The 22,531-nt window shown below is 34.8% G+C and overlaps 1 protein-coding gene across 12 annotated transcripts in view; it reads right to left on the bottom strand.

The window, feature by feature from the left end:
* Positions 1-22,531, bottom strand: part of PTPRK (protein tyrosine phosphatase receptor type K) — a 554,712-nt gene that overhangs the window by 92,217 nt on the left and 439,964 nt on the right. For all 12 annotated transcript variants that reach the window (XM_012435091.2, XM_012435093.2, XM_012435094.2 and 9 more), the window contains exons 12-13: positions 12,841-13,114; positions 10,085-10,121 (exon numbers count right to left, since the gene is read on the bottom strand). In XM_012435091.2, the coding sequence (XP_012290514.1) occupies positions 10,085-10,121; positions 12,841-13,114 (311 nt within the window). The remainder of the gene's footprint in view (positions 1-10,084; positions 10,122-12,840; positions 13,115-22,531) is intronic.

Below are 22,531 nucleotides of genomic sequence, written 5' to 3'. Positions count from 1 at the left end.
GCACCCATCAACCCATCGTCTACATTAGGAATTTCCCCTAATGCTATCTCTCCCCTAGCTCCTCAACCCCCAACAGGCCCCGGTGTGTGATATTCCCCTCCCCGTGTTCATGTGTGAGAACACGCAGTGTTTGGATTTCTGTTCTTGTGTTAGCTTGTTGAGAACAATGGTTTCTAGCTTCATCTATGTCCCTGCAAAGGACATGAACTCATCCTTTTTTATGGTTGCATAGTATTCCACGGTGTATATGTGCCACATTTTCTTTATCCAGTCTATTATTGACGGACATTTTGCTTGGTTCCATGTCTTTACTATTGTGAACAGCACTACAATAAACATACACGTGCATGTGTCTTTATAGCAGAATGATTTATAATCCTTTGAGTATATACCCAGTAATGGGATTGCTCGGTCAAATGGAATTTCTGGTTCTAGATTCTTGAGGAATCACCACACTGTCTTCCACAACGGTTGAACTAATTTACACTCCCACCAACAGTTTAAAAGCATTAAAAAGGGATATTTCAATCTGAAAATAATCTACAACTAACATATAAATGAACTGGCCCTGTGATATTTGGTTTCATATTTATAATTTAAACACGGCTTAAGACCTAAGTAATGGGTGGAGAGTTGGATATATTTTTTCTATCGGATTATAACCGTTCATGAATTTGGGATTCCTATCTCCTCTTCATTTTCTTAAGGTCTTGTATTTGCTGTAATTGTTGCCTAAACATTTCCTTCATTGCTTATTGTTTTTTGTTTTTGTTTTTTACAGATGGGATCTTGCTCTGTTGCCCAAGCTGGAGTGCAGTGGAGTGATCATGGCTTACTTCAGCCTCGAACTCTTGGGCTCAAGTGATCATCCTGCTTCAGTCTCCCAAGTAGTTGTGACTACAGGTGTGTGCCACCGTGTCCGATTAATTTTAAAAGTAATTTTGTAGAGATGGGGTCTCACTATGTTACACAGGCTGATCTCAAACTCCTGGCCTGCAGGGATCCTCTTGCCTTGGCTTCCCAAAGCGCTTGGATTACAGACATGAGCCACCATGTCTGGCCATGTTTAATGCAATGTGTGTTTAAATTTTTCCAGCTCCTTTACTAGAAGTGTCCATTATTTGGGAGATAATTTTTTTTTTAATCTTGTAATTAGACTTGTGTAGCCCCAGTAATGTGGTCTTTCTTTTCTGTTCTTCTCTTTTTCTTCATTTACATCACTGCTCATACTGAGCATAATACTACGGTTTTGGAATGACCTGTGGACAGCTTGGTGAAGCTTCCACTTTGTTTTTCCCTCCCTCTTTCCTCTTTAATTTCTCTGGTTTCCCAGCTTTTATTCAGCACATAGCTAAAGATTAAGGAGTAGTCAAACTCCTGAGAGGAGCCTAAGGTCAGGTTTTGAGGCGCCTAAGGTCAGGTTTCTATACTTCCTTAAACTTCTGTTCAATGCTATATCTACTTAACACCACAATTCAGACTTCATGCCATCATGTATTTTTATTCCTTAATCTTTCTGTTGTTTTCTTTATCCATACCTGAAATATGCTTTTAAACACCTGTTCTTATTTACTCAAGTAAGAGTTTGAAAATCTGAACAGTATATATATTGGGTGTAGAGTGATAGCAAAAGTATGAATGGGTAATGGATAAACATAATTTTTTAGGATTCTTCAGCAAATAATTAATGAATCAAGGTATTATATAAGCAGGTATACAATCTGAATGGCAAATGACTAAATGGGCTGTCATTTCTTAGAAGGTTCTAAAGACGGTTTTCAAGAAATCCTTTTCAGAAGTATTTCACATGAAGTAGGCCCACATCCTCTACTTAGAGAAGGATTTGGCAAGATACAGGCTCTGGGTGACTTTAGCCTATATCAAAATTCTTTATCTAAAGGTCTTTAAATCATCACTCAGATTCCTCTCTCCCTTAGTGTCAATAATGATTAATTTTCTAATTATTTTTCATACATCCAATTTTCTACTTCCTTAATTGTATTTCTAACATTTGGGATTTTCTTTAATTTCTTCAAATATTCTTTTAACTAGCCCTTGAGACACTAGATAGAGATATTGTACAAAAAAGAGTTAACACAGCAGGACTAAGACTGAAATTCTTGGAAAGGGCTGCTTGCAAAGTTGACCTTGGCCTGATGTCTGGGAACTCAGATTTGGGAGGGTTTCCATCATTCCCTTACTGAGAAGAGTGGTTTCTTGAGCCTAAATTGTACAAACAATGTGTTTGACGCTAAAAATCTGCTTTCCTTCTGGGAGTAGGGAATCTTGGCAGATGCTAGCAAGAATGGGCCCATGTGACCAGTCCCACTAAAAACCTTAGAAACTGAGTCTCTAATAAGCTTCCTTGATAGACAACATTTCACATGTGTTGTTCCAATTCCGTCCTGGAGAAATTAAGTATGTCCTGTGTGATTCTGTAGAAGGAGGCTCTTGGAAGCTTGCACCTGGCTTCCTCTGAACTTTGTCCATGTGACTTCTCCCTGTCCTGACTCTGCTTTGTATCCTTTCACTGTAATAAATCATAGCCACGAGAACAGGACAACTCACAGTATGACTGAGTCCTCCTTGTGAATCACCAAATCTGAGGGTAGTCTCAGAAACCCCTGAGACAGATACATATCTGGGTAATATGATATCTAAATCATAATACATCTATATAGGTACTGCATATAACTTTTAACTTTTATTAGTTATTTTATCCTTTTTTTTTTTTTACAAATTAAACAAGAAAGTGTATATTCTTTGTTGTCTGGCTTTCACTCAAATAATGTTTGTATACTTATGTATATTATTTTGTGTAGTCATAGTTTTCATTCTTTGCTTTAGAGCATGGCATTATGTGAATATACCCAACTTATTTACGCAGTGTACAACTGGTTACTGCTGGGTTATTTTTAGTTTGTTGCTTTTATAAATAGTGCTGCTATAAATTTTGTAGTACATGTTTTTGGGTGTATTAACATACATATTTCTTTGGTGAGTATCTCAGGAATGGAATTGTTGGAACAGAGGTTAGTTTACTTTCCGTCCATGTTGCTAGACAGTTTTCCAAATTGGTTGTACAAATTTATACCCCCATCAGCAGGATGGTATGAGATTTCCCATAATTTTACATGCTTCCTAAGACTTGGTATTTTCTACACTTTTTTATTTTAGTAATTTTGGAATGGGTGTAGTGGAATCACATTGTGGTTTCAATTTGCATTTTCCTGTTGAGTACCATTTCATAGGTTAATTGATCATTTTGTATTTCCTTTTCTCTTAAGTGTCTGCTCAAGTATTTCCTCTATTTTCTAATGGATTGTCTCTTGTTTCCTTACTAGTTTCAGTAGTTTTAAAATACATTTTTGATATGACCTATTTCAGATATATTTATTACAAATATCGTTTCTCCTCTGTAAATTCTATTTTACTCTCATAATGGTATCTTTTGACAGAAAAGAGGTCTTAAATAGAATTTATCATTTATTCATGTTTAGCATATTTCTAAGAAATCCTCAGTTATTTTTTTAAAAACTGTTTAAATTTTTATTTATTTATTTATTTTTGTGGAGGATGCAGGTAACAATCTTTGCCTAATATAACATCATAAAAGACATTCTCCTATATTCTTCTAAAAGCTATACTGTTATATCTCTTTTAGGTAGCTCTATATTTTTTATATAGTGTGAGTTACGGGTCAAAATACAATGTCTTCCATTTAGACATGGAAAAAGTAACATTTATTGAAAACAACATCCTTTACCCTCTTCCCTACAGTTTCAACTTTGTCATAAATATGGTGAACATGTGTGTGTGCATCTATTACTGGAGTTTCTCTTTCACTGGTCAGAATTTTTATTCTTGTGCTATTACCACACTGTCTGAATTACTGTAACTTTATCATGGACCTTGATAACAGCCAGGAACCCTATTTTTATTGAAGAGTAGGCTTGCATATTCTTGTTCCTTTGCATTTTCATTTGGTCTTTAGAGTCAGATTATTAATTTTTTTTAAACAAAATTGGGATTTTTGATTGTTTTAAATTTATACATTAACATAGGAGAACTGACATTTTACTAGTATTAAATCTTCTAATCCACGAACATGGTGTGTCTCCCCATTAATTTAGGTATTGTTTAATTCTCTCAATAAGGTTTTGTAGTGTTCAGTGAAGAGGTATAATCTATCTTTTGCCAGGTATATCCCTACTCTGATTTTTAAAGATCCATTATAAATGGCATCATCTTAAAATACTGTTTTGTTGCTGCTATGCTACTGATTTTTGAATATTGATGATATAATAATCAACCACCTTAGTGAATTTTTTTCTGAAATGGATTATAAGTTAGTTAGTTCTCCTAGGTTGTACCAATTTATGTTTTTCCAGTCTCTTCTAAGTATGTGATTATAGCATTATAAATTAGGTTGGAAAATCCATCCTTTCCACAGTTATCAGTGACAGTTTCATCAGTTTATGCATAAATGTCATCCCTACCCTCCTGTAGATGTAGCCATAAATGTAAGGTACCTGCAACAGGCTTCTCAGGAAAGAGAGGGTAATAGGTCAAAAATTATCTCATCAAACAGTTTAATTTCCATAAAAGCAAAATGCTTGAAGCATCTTCAGGTCAGTACTATTTTTTCCATTTGTCTCTACATCTTAGCATCCCAGTTACTATCATTCTGTCAGAAATTATTAGAATAGTAATACTCCATATGCAAACAATAATAGTTTGTCACTTTTAAAGCAAAGAAATAGTTAACTTCCATCTAACTTGTGGTTGGGATGAAAACAGTTATCGTGCATCTTCGAAGGTCTTTACCTCTTATCTTTTCTGTTTCAGTGACTTGGGTATTTCTCTAGGAAATGGTGGAGAAGAGTCTATTTACATAGCAGTGAGAGAAGAAAGAGAGGTTCCAGGGTCCATTTTGAAGTGAATTAAGAAGAAACTAGTTAGACACAGGGTATTTCAGACATAACAGTTGTAATGGGAGAACTGTCATCAACTTTAAGAATAATTCAAAATGTTGGGAAAAGATGAATGTTGAAACTTATATGTGATACTCCTTTTTAATTTCTAGTTCTGATTTTATGCTTGAGAACCATAAAAATATTCAGAGCTATTATTTTTACTTTGCCTGTAAAATTTAAAGACATCCACCAACGAAGTCAAAGTTTCTCATTTTCAAAACACAGTACATTCTTGTGCTACTTAGTTATGTTCATCCTTATGACACTTAATAGAATTTTAATCTCTCTTCATAATGTCCTGCATCATGAACTTATGTAATAAGAGGTAATAATAGCTAGATTCCCTTTGGACTCTGTATTCTAATACATCATCTCATTCATTCTAGTTAATTCATTTGAATAGGTCCTTCACATTGAAATGTGAGTACCAGGAAAGCAAAGAGACTATAGAATATAGTCATAAGAAAAGCAGTGATTACATTGAAAAGAGAATTTTAGCTAAACTGTCTTCCTATTTATCCTAACAAGTAGACATTTGGGTTAATAAGAAATCACTGATTATCACAGAATTCAGAAGAAAACTCATTTGAATAAAGCTGATGTAAACATAGACTAGGATTAAATTAAATTTAATTCACATTAGTTTATAGATTATATTTTTAACTGACTGCTTTCTTACTAGAATCAAATAAAGTCTTAGCTTTGGCCAAAATGTATTCTATATTAGAATGTGAAATATATATCACAATATAAATACCCAGTTAAATAAATAAAAACGACTCTAGTTATTTAATAAATTTATCTTAACTCACATATAAACTGCTCTAATAATGTCCATAATTGCAGACAGTACTATAACTAGTTTCACTAAACACGGAAGCTGAAACATCTACCTTAAGTTTTGTTCAAATTCTACTACCAACTCAACAAATGTTTATTGTATCTAATATGACTCTCACTCTGTACTTGTCCTTGGCATAGAGTGATGTATAAGACTATTAAATCAGAGCTTAAAACTTGGCTAAATATTTTTTTTTTAGTTTTAGTAAAATGTTTTATTTTCTATTATAAATATGATACTAACATGTAACAATGAACTCTTTGGCGTTTCCATACAAAATGCAACTTTTTCTAAAATAAAGGGGCTAAAAAAACAATTTCCAGAGGAATAGAGAGTGAGTGAGTGAAACACATACTTCGTTCAAGATACTTTGTCCCAGAGTATATTTGGAATGTTTATAAGTATTCATTTTAAGTTTTCAAAAAGTGAGAAAAAAGCAACAGACTGTTGCATATGGCCTGAACAGAAAATCTGTGTGGTAAAGGTCACACTGCAAACTGGAATGTCTTATGGAGGGACACCAGATTTTCCAGAGAACTAAGTTATTTTTAGCAAAATTGATCTAAATACAAAGGATATTAGGAATGCAAGGTTCTAGCTCTTCAGTAATCACAACTGAGGCTGGAAAGAGGGTGGGAAGGCAGGGGAGGGTTTGACTGTGGGACAGGTGGAACACAAGACTTGCCCATAGGAGTCATGTAGGATGAAGAAAGGTCCTTTCTAGACCCTTTCCATTCAGCCCAGGGATTCCTGGACAGGGTTGTCCTTCTCATGGAAAGTGGCTTATGTACTGAAAATGCACCTCGTCCTATAGAAGGAAACCTTCACTAAAGCTAACAAGGGGAGCCTTTCAAACTCCAGAGACTCTTATATACACTTAGTGCTATTTCTAACTCTGGTCATGCAATTTTTAATGTTTAATTCATTTTTTTATATTGGGAAATACTTTACCTATCTACCCACATATCTATACACAAATTTATAAGAGTAAAGTGCACACATTTTAAATATGCAGTTCAACAGATTTTTACCTATGTATGCACCTGTGAAATATGGAACCATTTCTTCACCAGAAGGTTCCTTCATGCCTCTTCCCAGGATAACATACTTCCCATATAAGTATGTTATTTTGACTATTAAATGTGTCTTCAAAATGCCCTGCCAGAAAACTTTTTCTTTTCATATGGAAAAATTTCACACCAAAGCTGACCATACTTGCAAGATGTTAGTTTAAAATGTAGTCAGGCAATAAGTTGATGTTACTTTAATAAATGTGGTAGTTTTTTTTTTTTTCATTTCTTTTCTTTTCTTTTTTTTTTTTTCTTTTGAGACAGAGTCTCAGTCTGTCACCCAGGCTGGAGTGCTGTGGTGCAGTCATAGCTCACTGCAGCCTCAAACTCCTAGGCTGAAGCAATCCTCCAGTCTTCCAAGTAGCTGGAGCTACAGGTGCATGTTACCATGCTTGGCTAACTTTTTTAGTTTTTGTAGAAACAGGGTTAGTTTTTCACATGTGGAAAAAATGATAAATGTTCAGAGAAGAAAATGTATTAGATCTGGACAGAAACATTAAAAAACAAAGAAACAAAAAACCCTAGTTTCTCCCCTGCCCTAACAATCTCTATCATGAAAATTTAGTTTTGTTTTTATATAATTTCATTCACAACTGTCTAACATAAATTATGTCCCTCTTAAGTACAAAATTATTAGTATAATGATAAGATAGTAAACACATATACTATTTATAATATGCTAAGCACTATTTAAGCACTTCATATATATTTTATTTTTTTTTTTTTCATTTTTAGTAGAAACAGGGTCTTGCTATGTTGCCCAAGCTTGTATCAAACTCTTGGTCTCAAGCTATCCTTCCACTTTGGTGTTGCAAAGTGCTGGGAGCCACCACATCTGGCCTATATATGTTATTTTAATCCTCGCAACAATAAGAAAGTATGAACACTTTATTATTTAATTTTTGGAATGAGCGTTTACATAATTTGCTTAATGCTAAAACACTCCAAAGAGACACAGTCAGTATTTGAACTCAGATAATGTAAGGCCAGAGTCCTTTCTCTTACTCACTATACCACACTGCCTTCCGGAGATCCAGAAGTGCAACAGACCTAGATTATTAGACAAATAATGGACTATTTCTTACCACCTCAAAGTTTCTGGCAATTATTCCATGCTACATGGGTAAGACTGTTTCCAGGATCTCAATCCTCCTATAGTTTAACTATCATATGATATTTGTCATATGTTTCCTATTTGTATTGAGAGAGAGATAAAAGGACACAAACATCTCAGGCAAGAGCAAATAATGAGATAACTGAATAAAAAAGTTATGTTAGGATAATATATATCTATCATTTCTCAGTTGCAGAAACAGCATGACATACCTAAAGAACTTCAGAGGTTGATTTGGGACCCTTTTACAATTTTGGTTCTACTTTAAATCTGGAAAAATTCAGGTGATATAGACCTAAATGCCTTCTGCTATTATCTTTTAAAAATTTCAACTCTAGTTCCTGATCTGTAAGCTAAATTTTTGAAATAAAATAAATCCTTTATATCATATGTATCTGTACATATTTTCTCTTTTAAAATTGCTTTTTTAATAAACACTATCAAAAGGAATCTTAAAATGTGAATTGAAAACATTATATATTTGTTCTCTTCCATGGAGCTTCTTTATTATTCACAAGAATCAAGGGGAAAGTTTTTCTTCATTGTCTTACAAATCAGGAATAAAGCACAAATGCTGATTGAGCCAATTGATGATTAGATGGAGAAAAATGATGAAAGGAAAGATGCCAGTACAAAATATGGCCATTCATTTCTACTCCAAATGAATTAACTACTTACAAATGTGGGTCTCCTACTAATTCTGACAACAAACTGAGGGACTACATTAACTTCTCTTCCAGGGTCCACAAAGGGCGTGGTTTCAAGAACTTCCCAGCCACATGCCTCCATCCACTTCCCCATCCGGGAACCTGGAGTTCTTTGTCTAACTTTCCCACTCTGGGGCTAGGTAAAATTCCAGGTGAGCTTCCTTTGTTCAGAAAGCCTGCCAAAATCCCTGGAAGGAGGGGCTCTGTTGTGGGCCCAAGCAACCAATCTGGGATCAGAGTCAAAGATCAATCACTCCAGAGGAGGTGTGAAAGAACTCCTCTCATTGGATAAAAACATGAATGGGGTGGGAATAACTTCAAAGCTAAAACTCCACTGCACCTTACCTGTGCGGATTTTCCCTCTCTGGGATCCCCTCCCACAACAGCATCGGAGCTCTTCTCTACTTCTCTCTCTTTCTCTCTCTCTACCAAATAAGTCGCTCTCTGCAAAACTCTTTGGGTCTGGTATTTACTTGACTGGTAAGCTCACGGCACCGCCAGGGCCTCTTTCCCATTCCTGGGGCCAGACAGCCCAAGAACCTCAGGGCACATCCCATCCGGGAGAGAGCTGAGTCCCATCCACGACCCGGTTACAAAACCACCCAAAGAACCAACCCTCTGAGGAGGCCCATGTCTGCATGCAGACAGCTTTTTCATGTTTTTCTTGCTAGAATACATTAAGTAGCCACTTCTCCTTTGTTGGCACAATCAAGTAACTCTTGAATGAAGAATTAAAAACACAGAGAATGCAGGAGACTTTCTCTACTTGGAACTCTACATACTCACTCAAAGACACAAGTGTTTTCTCTTGTCAAAGAAACTAGGCAAGTAAGCCATAATACTCCGGGTCAGCAGGAATTGCCCTGGCTATTAGCTAGCCACCACAGATCTGATTTCTCAGAATAAGTTTTAGAAAAGTAAATGTAACTGTACTACTGATGAAGATATGGACCAATCTCTACCCCTATAATCTTATATATATATGAATTAGCTTGGTTCTTTTTATGTTTGATTGTCTACAATGGAAAGTAATAGAGGTTTTTAAACAAGCGACTTGCTATTTTCTTCAGCTGTTATTAGCTTTTCCTCAGATATTGGTTGATCAGCAGCACAAGACCTTTCAGATACTAAATGGCAGAAATAAGCCCTTCTAAGGTTTTCTAGATCTTTCCTATTCTCATAATAGGATTCCTTCAGTCAAGTACTACAGGATGGGAAGTAGCACCCCATCACTTGTTAAAGACACCCAAGTGAGTCACAGAACTAACTGTAATAGAAATGCCACATTTAATTAGCCCTGAAGCAGGGAACAAAGCCCTTCCATTTTAGAAAGGGGACTGTGTAGTTAAAACAAGCAAAAAAAGCAAACCTCTTACCTTTTGTAGCAATGCGTACACACTGGGTTTTAGTTTCCTGATAGAGTAAAAATGAAAGAAAAGAGTCAATGGATAGATAATATTTCCTGTTTCGTAAACTATAATTATTATGAAGATCCATCTGGGGTCATAAAAAGAGATTATAAACAACAGAACTTTAATATTAAGAAAACTTTTAAACATATCCATTTCTGGGGATTTTTTTTTAAATCTAAAATAATAACTTTGAAAAGTATTTTAGTTTTTTATAGACATGTAAATATCTGTTTTCACCTTGCAATGAAACAGTGACAAGACACATAGCATTCTACTTTCATGTATAGTACTTCGCAAATTATCAGAAAGAAAAATGTATTTGCAAAGCTAATACAAATCAGGTCTAAATATAAATTTAATTTTCATCTGAAAGCTGTAGACTCAGATAAAAGCTGAACATTACATACTTTCATTTGGATCCTAGCATGACTAAAGAGCTAAATGACAGCAGTTAGAAAGATCATCAAAACATTGCATCATAGTTGCAGTGTAATTTATCTGTTCTTTCTTTTCTTTCAATGTAGCTATTAGGAGTTAAATGTTTCTCAGCATAGATAATTTTCCTCCTCATGCTAGACAGAGGGGGTAGACAAAAGTAGAAGCAAGAGGAAAGGACAAGAAAAAAAATCTTTATTATTTTTAATGCTGTAGGGTGGCAGTAGGAGACACATATCCCCGCCACCTACTTGTGGGCCCACTCTTCACTTCTCCAGGACTTAGTTGATTCAGTGTATATCCTTGAATACACAAGAGGTGAGAAAAGGTATCAAAGCCTGTGAACAAACCAGAGGCTGTTTCCAAGTTGCATTTATAACTCCATCTTGAGTAGTTCTGTATGTTGATAATTTATAAAGGAGTTTATAATTTCCACTTAAGCATTTTTTATTTTTAAATTAAAATAAAGCAGTGAGGGGGGAATTAGTAATTAAAAATAAAATTTTGCACTTCTATTACTTGTGACCTAAGATCTTCATGGTAACCTACAAGAGATTATTTCACATTCGCATAAAGGCTCAAAAGGATATTCATTTCCTAAAAGCAATTGCTGTTAATTTTCTATCAGCATTACCAAACTCTGCTGGCAGAAGTCACATCAACTTTAAAACTCTTTGCCAAGATAACTGTGAAATATATTGTTGCCATTCTGTATTTTGATAAAACCACAGTGTAGATATATTAACAATTGGAAGAGAAAATTCATATCAAAGCTTTTAAAGAACGACAGAAAATCCTTTATAAGTAACAGATATTCATTAACACTCCTCTGGTATAATAGAACAAATAACCAAAGTTAATTTGGAACCTCTCTAAAGATGAAAACCCTCACACAAAACTATGCTGCCTACACAATGCTACATTATACTCAGAATGGATTAATAACTTCCATAGTGTTCTGTTTTTAGAGCAGCCTGGTTGCAGCAGTGGTATGGAATGCTGTATGCATGGGAAGTGGACACTGGACTACTCTCTAAAGAACCCAGTTCTTTAAAAGTAAACCAGAAGAAAAGAGCATCTTCAACCGTGAGCAGCCTCTGACTTTGGAACACATCTTAGAAGATGCTGTGCGCTTTCTCTTTGCTACTTACAAGCCAACCATATAGGCAAGCGAACAATAAAGCTTTCATTCAAAAACAGCTAATCAATACTCAAAGCTCTCACGGCCCCTGCAGAAATGCAAACGGATTGTTATATCTTCCAATTAAACTATTCCAGGATATAATATGACTGAGGCAATTGTATATCATGTATCACTCCCAGGTGCTCACCTTAGGGACTCAATTACATAAACTCAGCAATTTCCTATACGGTTTCAAGTCCATTAAAATATCATCATTCTATTGAATTTTAAATTGTGAAAATTTCTATCCTCAACATTTGTTTTCCTTCTATCTCTGTCTGCCAATAAATAAATAAATAACAATAAGTTTTAGGAAAGAAAATCTTTCAAACAGAACAGCATGAGGCATGATAGGCCAGGTTGTTTTCTCACATATGGAACTGCTGGTCGTTTCTAATGTCCTGTTGTGTTTTCCTCTTCAATATTCATTTGGGATCAGCGGCAGTGTTCAAAAACAACTGTGTCCAAAATAGGAAAAGGAGGGGCAACCAGGGAAACAGAAAGCAGCCTTCCGTAATGGCTCAGCAGCCAGTCATCGCCAGGCTGTCTTTTGTTTAGGTTCTGTCAGATCTACCACAGGCGCCCTATTACATTGTAATCAGAGGATTGTTACTTGTTATTTACTATTTGGCTTGAAAACCCTGAAAAGTTTATAAGGGTTTATTAGCCTGCTGTGGAACATGCATTCTGTTTATCCTGCAGTAAATTTAATCTCTTGAAGTGTGCCGCCACTGAACAAGGAAGACAGAACAATGCCCGAGCATTACTGGGGGTGGAGTTCCGGCAGCCGCACACCCACCTTTTCAAATCCTTTTACTCTCAATTGCTGTTGTGGGTTTTCCAGAGGAAGGCTCAAGTAGAAGCAGTTACTAGGAAACAGGAACCCTGTGAAATGGACCTGGCGTGCGGCCTCAGCCCTACAGTAGGCCTAAAACTGTGCACACTGTTGAGAACAGAACCAACGCCCCCTACACGCCAATTTTCTTTTTCTTTCTTTCTGCCTTTTTGTTTTTTCCTTAACAGATGCTACCGAGTATTTATACAAATTTGACTCCAGCTTGTTTTCAAAGCAGGGAAAAAGCAAATATTGGAGGAAGCTCACCTTCTCCACACTACTCATCGCCTGGAAATAGATGTTGTATCCTTTGCGCGGAGCCAAAGGAGGGTTCCAAAAGCCTTGGTAGGTCCTATTGTCACCCACAGTGAACGGGGCAGGCTCAGGCAGGTTTCCCGGGGGGAGCTCTGCAGCGAAGTAATAGGGTGCACCTCCGCTCATAGCATTTTGGTATGTGACAGGAACCTGGTAGCATTCCATGGCTCCAGCTTCTCTCTTGGTTCGGTGTGGGTGCAGTTCTTCCACAACAATCTGATAAGCACTTTGGGGAAAAGAAAAAAAAAACACACATATACACACACATTTAGAGATTTGAGATACTAACTTTTTTTTTTTAAAGGAACAAGGGGTTTAAGGGGTTGAAAATTGACACACCACATTTAAAAGTATTTAAAGTCAGTCTTAACCTGCTACACTCTTGTTTTCAGCTATTTCGCAATAAAATAGAATTTTCACATAGATGCTGCTCTCCCTAACATCACTGTAGTTACAAGGAAACTGAAAAAAGTAAGAACAATCACCTTAGGACTTTCAACATTTTTAAATGTTGAGGAATAAGCCACCTTAATAAGGATTCTGACATTAACCAGAGACACATCATAGATTCAGTTCTTTGTCTGATATTTTTAAATGTTTAAAGTTAACATTTTCCCTGGAAATGATATTATGGAAAGTCCAGCTCCAAGGTCTAACAAAATGACTGCCTCAGGGCGGTGCTAGAAGCACCCATTTGTGGTTGTCACAGCCTTAGAGACAGAATGTACTGACAGGCTTCTCCACCTCTTGACCTTGCCACGGCATCTACGTTGGCTCTGAGCTATGTAGATCTAAAATACAAGTGACATGCGGCAATACGGGCACAGATGGACAGAAATCTGTCCTCACAACTGAAATAGACCGCCTCCTTCTTTGGGAGTTGTTAATAATAAAATGTTACAAATTGTAGAAACAGATGGCATTTGGCCTATTAAAGCTCTAACCTAAACCTTCTCATATCTTTAAGTCTTAAAACTTTTCTATAATTTCAATTACTTTACAGAGGAGAGAAAAAAAAAGAAAAACACGAAAAAGGCAAATATAAAATAAAGATCTCCTTGATCTCTAATAATATTTTTTTAACAACTCCTGAAACTGAAACTGATATATTAATAATATTCTTTCTTAGTAGAAAATTCTTTAGGTCAAATTTTTTTCAGATAACATATTACCAGGAAAATTGATACTATTATTATAATGTATTTTATATATTGTGAATATATTTTTAAATGTTTTAAAATTCCTAAAAATTCTGGAAAAATATATGTGATATCTTATGTAAGCTGAACATAAATTGTGTGTAGGGCTGCATGTTGATATTCAATGAATCTCCAGGAGGAATAGAATATATTCTTTGAAAGACTTCCATGAAAAAGAAAGAGGTGGATAAATAGAGGGGAATGGGGAGGAGAGGGAGAGAGAGAGAGAGAGAAAGAGAGAGACTGAGATTGATAGAGAGATACACTGAACATGCGTCTATGAAAATTAAAACGATTTAGACTCTGGTATGAAATTCCAATTTGATATAAATTTTTTATACCTACAAATAAAAGATCTTCATAGATTAAACAATAGGACATCAAAAGAAAGAATTAAATTATAATTTAATTGATAAATTAAAGATTTTCTTTTCTTCCTAATTATTCAAGCTCCCGTTTTCCATTAAAATATTGCTAATAAACTGGTAGGTTGGTATCCATCTCCTTTTCTCTAAAGAGAGAACAGAAGTTGTATTAATGTCAGAAATTGAAATTTGAGCAAGCAAGGCAGAAGTCTATGTTATTTCAAATTATGTGTGCTGCATCATTCCCTATACCTTTGCCAAGTTGGGTTGCTAAGCTTCTAAGAATGCTACTGACAAGATGCATGTTCTCTGAGGCATCCATGGAGCAGGCATTTGTCAATTTTAAGATACAGAAAATACATAAGCATAGCCCTGGAGAAAGAAGAGAATGATCCTAGCTGACATATGCTATGTTTTATTTTAAATTTATAATTCATATTTGTATATTATACATTTGCATGTCCTGTGGATACATTCACATATGCATATAAACTCTCTCATACATGTTCTCCAAACAAATGTAACCTTATATTCTTGCTCTAAAGAATAATAATGATAATTACCTATCCTTGTTAATCATTAATCTAATCCTTAAAAATAGGTTTCTCATTAATTATCCCATACCTCTAGAAAAAAACAGAAAATCTAGTGAACATTCAATCTTAACTAATTCTATTACATTGACAGAGATTCTACATTACAAATTAAGGATACTTCATGCAAGACAGCTTGTCTATCCAGATCTATTAGGAGTAAAGTAAATTGCCAGTGTTCAAGAAGAGTGAAGGAAGAAAAGGTGCAAAAGACTCCTTGGGAAAGAACTTTAAGTATGGTCCCACAGAAAAAAAAATCTACAACTTGGGTTGAACGTTCAGATTTGGCCCTAGTCCCAATTAAATGAAAGATAAATTATTTCAATATTATATGTAATACAATAAATACAAGTGACATGCTTGTTTCATTAAGAATAAGAAGACTATTTCCACATATATACAAATATAAATTACAGTGCCATGCACTTTAATCTTATATATCTTTTCTCTACCAATATTATTCATTTATTCTTTGAATGGCCATTGCAGAAATGAAGTATTATATTTTTGTTACTATTGAAACCGAGGCAAAGAGAAATTGAGCTCCCATTAAAACTTACACCAGGAGCCTCACTTTTTTTCTTTCTAAATTTTATACTAGTGTTACCAACTGAATATTTGTGTCCCCCCCAAAATTCATGTTAAAACCTGAATTCTCAATGTGATACTATTTGAAGATGGGCCTATAGAAAATAAAGTTTAGATGAGAGGCCCTCACCAAGAACCAAATTTGAGAGAACTTGGATCTTGGACTTCCCAGGGTCCAGAGCTTTGAGAAATATTTCTTGTTTAAGCCACCTAGTATTTTCTAATAGCAACCTGAGCAGACTAAGACACATAGATACAAAAAGACTTCTGAGAACTGGCTTCCAAGCATACTTTCTAAAACATTCTTTGTGCAATGAGTGACATTAGATGGAAAGCTACTTGGAGACAACCTGATCACCACACTCTAAACTCCTCCCACTCACTACCCATACCTGGAAAAATGTCTTCATGAAATAACAGTCACCTCAGTTTCTAGATATTTTTTAACCTCAAATATGCTTAACTCCAAAAGCTGAAACAATAGCCCTTACATTTTCACATATTATACTTACTTAAATGTCCATTATCCTATTTGAAACCACACTTATAAATATGTTATTCAAGCTTGAATATGTGGTTTCAAATAGGATAATGGGCATCTAAGTAAGTGTTTGTGAAATGAATACATTGCTTTTGCCTTTTCTCTTGATATTTTTGCTTAGGACATATCCAAGATATTCTTTTTCTTTCTCCATCAAAGTACTTTTTCAACTGAAAAATCCTGAACATTATTTGAACAGTAAGAATTTTCCCAATTATCTTTCTTCCTATGACACTGTATCCATTCATTCCTTTTTATTCAACAATTATATACTTAACAGCTGTTATGCAGGCTCTAAGGATAGAAAGGTTAAAAAAAAAACCCAGCTTTCATGGACCTTATATTCACTTTTCTTTATTGAAATTTCTAGTGTTCTACCATTGTTAGAATGCTTTCTGCCCCTCTCAAGTTTGATACAGTTTAAAACAACAACAAAACTAAAATACATACTTTCTTTCAAACTCTGTCCACTTAGAAACCTGTGACTGTCCATTGTAAGCATTTAAAGTTACTCAGACAGCTAGCTACCCAGTAGATCTTCAGAGTCTTTTAAAGTCATCTGTCATATTCCCTTTTGCTTTTACACCCAAACCAAACTGAAATTGTACTACTAGTAATAAACATCACCCAGAAATACCCCTTTCAGTTATAATCTTGATACACACCTGTCTGCTGTATTGCTATCCTTCCTTTCAGGACCTCCTCTGCATGCTACATATTTTAAGGATGCTGAAAATATGAAAACTATTTTTCCTTGTACTGGGTATTGCTCAAAATCCTCTAGTGGCATTTTACTCTCCTTAGTTGGGCTCGGTCTTTAGTCAGTATCTTTCCGGATGCCTCACTTTGTGCATCTATTTCTACCTTTTTTCATGTGCACTGAGGAGGCATTTGTAGAACTCATACAGAGATCAACTGTGATCATGGTGAGTCTTTAAGAAACATTTACATTTAGTGAAAAGCAACTATAAAAATAACAAAAAGTCGTAAGATAACCCATGTTTAAAAGAAACTACCTTTCCTTCATTGTTCACTCTGAGAGGTTGTTCTCTAACCACATTTCCACTTTTCAAATGTTTCTGTCTTTGTTATTGTCTTATCAATACAAAATAAGTAAAGGATAGAAATAAGAAATGAGAAATTACATTATAAGTGAGTTGACTAATTACATGAAATAGGCTTGTGCTTCCTTCATTCTTCTGGTTGTCTAATTACCTAATAATACTACACTCTAGCTAGATCTAAATATTATGTTAGCTCAGTACTTTAGTAATTAAAAAATCCCAAAGTAATCTTAATGTTTTTAATCACTCTATCCATATTTCACATTCCTTTTAATAAATTTCAAAAATATTTCTGTAATTAGGTTAAATCAATATATTGGTATCATGAATCTTCATTCAATATACAAAATGTGACTTTCTTATTTTTTAAAAAATTAAAATGACATATTCACATTACATGGATGTTTCTAGACTTATGATGGGGTTATGTCCCAATAAACCCATTAAAGTTTAAAATATTATAAATTGAAATTCATATAATACACAACCTATTGAACATTATAGCTTAGCCTAGCCTACCATAAATGTGCCCAGAACATTTAATTTAGCTTATAGTCGGCAAAATCAGCTAATACAAAACCTATTTTATAATAAAGTGTTTAATATCTCATGTATTACATATAGCTATCACAGGGTAATATCAATATTCAAAATTTGAAGTATATTCAAATTTCAATGGTTTTGAACTATCATTTTAAAAACATCACAGGTTGAACCGCCAAAAGTTGAGGATCATTTGTAATCTAATTTGATTAAACATTGGTATGTAGTCACTTTTTTGTTATTAGAGAGACCAAATAATGACTTCTCATCATATAATTTCCCCTTAGTTGTAAGACTGTAAAAAAATGCATAAGGGGATCTTGCCATTAACTTAAAAAGAAACTATGTGATACATAAGATAGATAGTATTCTTAATTTAATGCTTAAAAAGGTTGGGGCTGAACCCAAAATTACCTATAATAGCCTGCCATAGATTTTTTCTTTAAATCCATTACTAAGTAAATACTTTGTGAACATGGTTATAGTTTTAGCTTGCACAACCTCTTGGTGACAGCAAAATAACAAGTTATACACTGGTATATAAACAACCTTAAATTTAATCTAAAATGTCTTGATAAGGTTTTAGGAGAAATTCTCTAGCTCCAATATTTTACTATTTATCTTATAAACAATCTTCCCAATGTCCCAAAGCCATAGCTGCTTGTACTGCCAATATTTTAGTGCTCCAGGGGGTAAAGATTTAATTATCATCCCTGGTTATCTTTCCAATCCCTGTTCTTTACCTTTACACTTCTGAAACATATAAGCCAGTCTCTCATGACTAACCTCCTTGTAAAAGGAACTAATAGTTACCAAATGAACACAGCTCAAAATCCTGGAATTAACTGTAATAATTCCTATCTTTAACCAGGTTCTGTCTCCCAGTAATTTTTCTTAATAATGCCTTTTAATATACTATTTCTCTCTATCCTCATTTCTTCCATTCCTTCATAAGTCAAAGTTTTTACCCTGTGGTTGATAAATGATCACATTCCTTAGCTTACATCTCCATTCTTGTTTTATCTCCTGATACTTATTTTCCATTTGAAGTTGGTATGATCATTGTTACCCAAATATACTAAACATACAGTCAATAATTTCTTCCTTTCTTGTCTAGGTTTTCTACTTCTGCCATGAAGCCTTTTTGAACTATCTCATTCTTCAGTACTCTGTCTTCTAAAGACAATGGAGTCATTTTTGAGGTGAAGATGATTGAAGGATGACATGGCGGTAGAGTCATAATCACATGGACACATGTTTAATATGGTTCTTCACCCACTGACAACAATTATGTCAAAGATCCACTGATCATAAGCATAGTGGTATCCTCAAAAACTCTGGGGTTGAAAAACAAAGGCCCAGCATTGCTGTCTTATAATATTTATTGCTTATATGATACATCAGTATATGAGCATGGCACATTACAGGTACCAACATGGTACATTATAAATATTATTTGATATCATACTGTTATAAATAGTTTTTCAGCTATATGTCTTTCTTCAGCAGATTATAAGTTTACTACAGAATGTGGCTATTATATTTTTAGCTCCAGTTCATTTGTTCACCAAATATTTATTGAGTATCTGTTACATGTCATGCATTATTTTAAGTAGAGGTTAAAATAATGAAAATAGTAGTAAAAGTCTCTACTCTCATGAAGTTTACATTCTAGTAAATGTAAATATAAATAAAATAAATTCAGAAAACCAACACACATCAAGAAGGGGTAAGTGCTCTAAAGAAAGTTAAAGCAGGCAGAGGGAAATAGGGAATGATGAGAATGCACAGTGCTATTTTATATGGGTTGGTCACGAAATCCCTATGATAAAGTAGTCATTGGGCAGAAATCTGAAGAAAGAGAAGATTTACACTACGTAGGTACATGTATTATCTTCTCCTGCACAACATATTACTCTAGAATTCTGTAGCTCAAAGCAACAAACATTTATTATCTCACAGCTTCAGTGGGTCAGGAATTTCAGAGTAGCTAGGCTAAGATGGCTTTGGCTCAGGGCTTCTCATGAGGTCACAATCAAGCTGTGGGCTAGGACTATGGTAATCTAGAGGCCGGAAAGAAGATTTAACAGGAAGGGCACACCTCTTCCTATTTTCTGTTAGAAAAATTCTACCAATTCTACCTACTATGATTCTAGAGAATAAAAATAAAATTAAAGTAACATCTATTTGCTCTAACTTGGACCATATGACCTTTATGCCCATAAAATAGGGCAAAAAGATTATTTTCATCTCTGGTTCAATTTCAAGACAGCTTTATTTGGAATTCAAGTACGCTCTAGGTCAGGATAGTGGTTAAAAAAATCAGAACTATTTGGTATCTTTAAACTTATGTGATGAAACAGACTATTCTGCAGGTGGATAAGGATAGTAGCCCCAAATTTTAAAGCTGTATATATGTAACCAAGTGACCCAAGGAACACACACAACCCTAACACACATTTGCCTGTTAAGCTATCAGTGTACTTAGAACATCAATTTCTTTTCCTAATTTGACTGTGGAAGTCATGGTGGTTTTGACTTTATTTCATGACTATATTTTAATTATCAAACTAAATATTTGGTGCTTAATGTTTTGAAATGCAAATTAGATGTTCTCCACAAAACAAAGTAACCCTAGAATGGGTAGCTTCCTGCAGCTCAAAATGGGTAGAGTTTCCATTTGGAAAATGCTGAAATAAAATACATATTCATTTATTAACTTTACAATAAACAGCCTCACTACAGAGGAACTATTTTGTGTTTTTACAATATGCTGCTGTTATTCTCATTCTTTCAAAACACAGCTACACTGTGTCAATCTTCTAATAAATGGGACATTCTATGCATTATAATTTGTAATTATATTTCCTCAGGTTAGAATTTTAATTCATTTATAAAGAAATCTTTTACAAAAAAAAGAAAAGATAAGGAATTATGTATTCTAGGGAATTGATTCTAAATGTAGAAAATATTCATTTTGAATCACAGTAATGATTGTCAAGTGATGACAGTTGTACCGATAGATCTCAAAAAGTTGGTAAGGAAATTCAAAGTTCTACTTAAGTCAGGCAACAATGTTCTGTTTTTAGAATGATTATAAAATCAAAAATTAATTTTGTCAAAGAACCACACTTGCCAGCACTGTATCGCACATGTTCTACATTAGCATAGGGAAGCAGTAATGGGTAACAGAAGGACAACGTGATTGGTGAAACTTAGCGCTGCATTATGCAGAATGGGATATTTCACTGTGGTCATTACTTCTTATGTAAACACCACGATCTCTTAGAGATTAAAACTTGGTAAAAATATTGGTGAGGTAGGCAAAATATACAAAATAACTCCTCTTTTCATAGATACAGCATTACTTTTTTTGATTTGGGGTAGCAATACTAAAAATATTTGCTATCATTTAATAACCTCAAAAAACAAAGCCTTGAATTTTGAGATGTCTTTTTGCTCTGCTGTCACTTCAAAAATAAAAGCTACCATCTTCTCTCACCTAAAGTCTCCACTCAAACTCTCTTCCCACTAAGCTTTACACATCCTACTGATCTAAAACCTTATGTAGGAGGCACAGCCTTGCCTGAATTTCCATTGCTGCTTTCATAATATGGCCCTAAGCACTTCTCACGCGGACCACTTCAGCCTTCTGGATTATCCTCAGTCCATTCTTTGTGTTTCTATCACAGTGATCTTTCTAAAAATGTTAAACTGCTCATGGTAGTTTCTGCTCACAGTCCTTCTGTGCCCACTTTCAGTTTTGGGGCTGGCACTAAACTGCCTCTCCCTTTGCTCCCTGTTCATCATTCCAATTTCAGCTGCTGTCAATTCTCCCACAGACCTTTCACTCTCAAGAACCTAAGCTATCTGCAATTTGTAAATGCATCATTGTATGTCACATAGCCCATCATTTGCATTGCAATCATTTGAAAGGTCCCCTGTCCCTTTTCTTCTGAGCAACCTCCCCTGTCTAGTGAAAGTAACCCTCAGCCATGCTCATTTCTACTTCTCCTCACAAATTCAGCTTTAGCACATTTTCTAGCTGCTATCATTGCACTTATCATACAGCATTGTTACCAGTCATTAATTTAAGACTCTACCACTCACACAGGTGCACATCCTAATTGCCTTATGTAGATTTCTATTTCAAGTATGCAGCTTAGCTCCTGGCATATACAGAACACTATTGAATCAAAAAATTTATAGAAATCATTGGCAGTTTTAGTTTTCCTAATAAAACTAAACATGTAAACTCTATATAACAAGATTTCCTAGTTGCTATGACAGAGGATTGTAGAACTGGAGTTTGTTTGATACAAGGAAGACTAGGCAGAAAGAATACATATTTCCATTGGAGGTGGGATGAATAGATGGTGAAATGCAAAATGGCAGAGGCTAGTAATGCTATAATTAGGGAAGGACGGAACCCAGAATTTAGGGTCTATGACAGCCAGTAAGATAACTCCTGGATGCTCTCAGAAGATAGTTGGATAATACGTAGTTCTGGTTTATGTGAGAAGGTGAAGGGGGTGTCAGGGGGAAGGGTCACAGAATAGAATAGCATCAAGCATTAGCAGAGAAGAGATTTTGGTAGACTGACATGAACAAAGAAAAAATTGAGTGGAAAGCAAAATCGCTTAAGTACATTTGAAGTGAGTGATGGGAATCCAATCAAGATTTGAGATACCAGACCATAAATTCAATGCTAGGAAAATTGATTACATCAAATTGAATCCTCATTTTCAAA

The sequence above is a fragment of the Aotus nancymaae genome, unplaced genomic scaffold, assembly GCF_030222135.1.
Source record: "Aotus nancymaae isolate 86718 unplaced genomic scaffold, 86718_ANA_hifiasm-v0.15.2.pri h1tg000040l, whole genome shotgun sequence".
NCBI classification, from domain to species: Eukaryota; Metazoa; Chordata; class Mammalia; order Primates; family Aotidae; genus Aotus; species Aotus nancymaae.
Note: the sequence above shows the minus strand (reverse complement) of the source record. Positions and strands in the feature narration are given on the sequence as shown.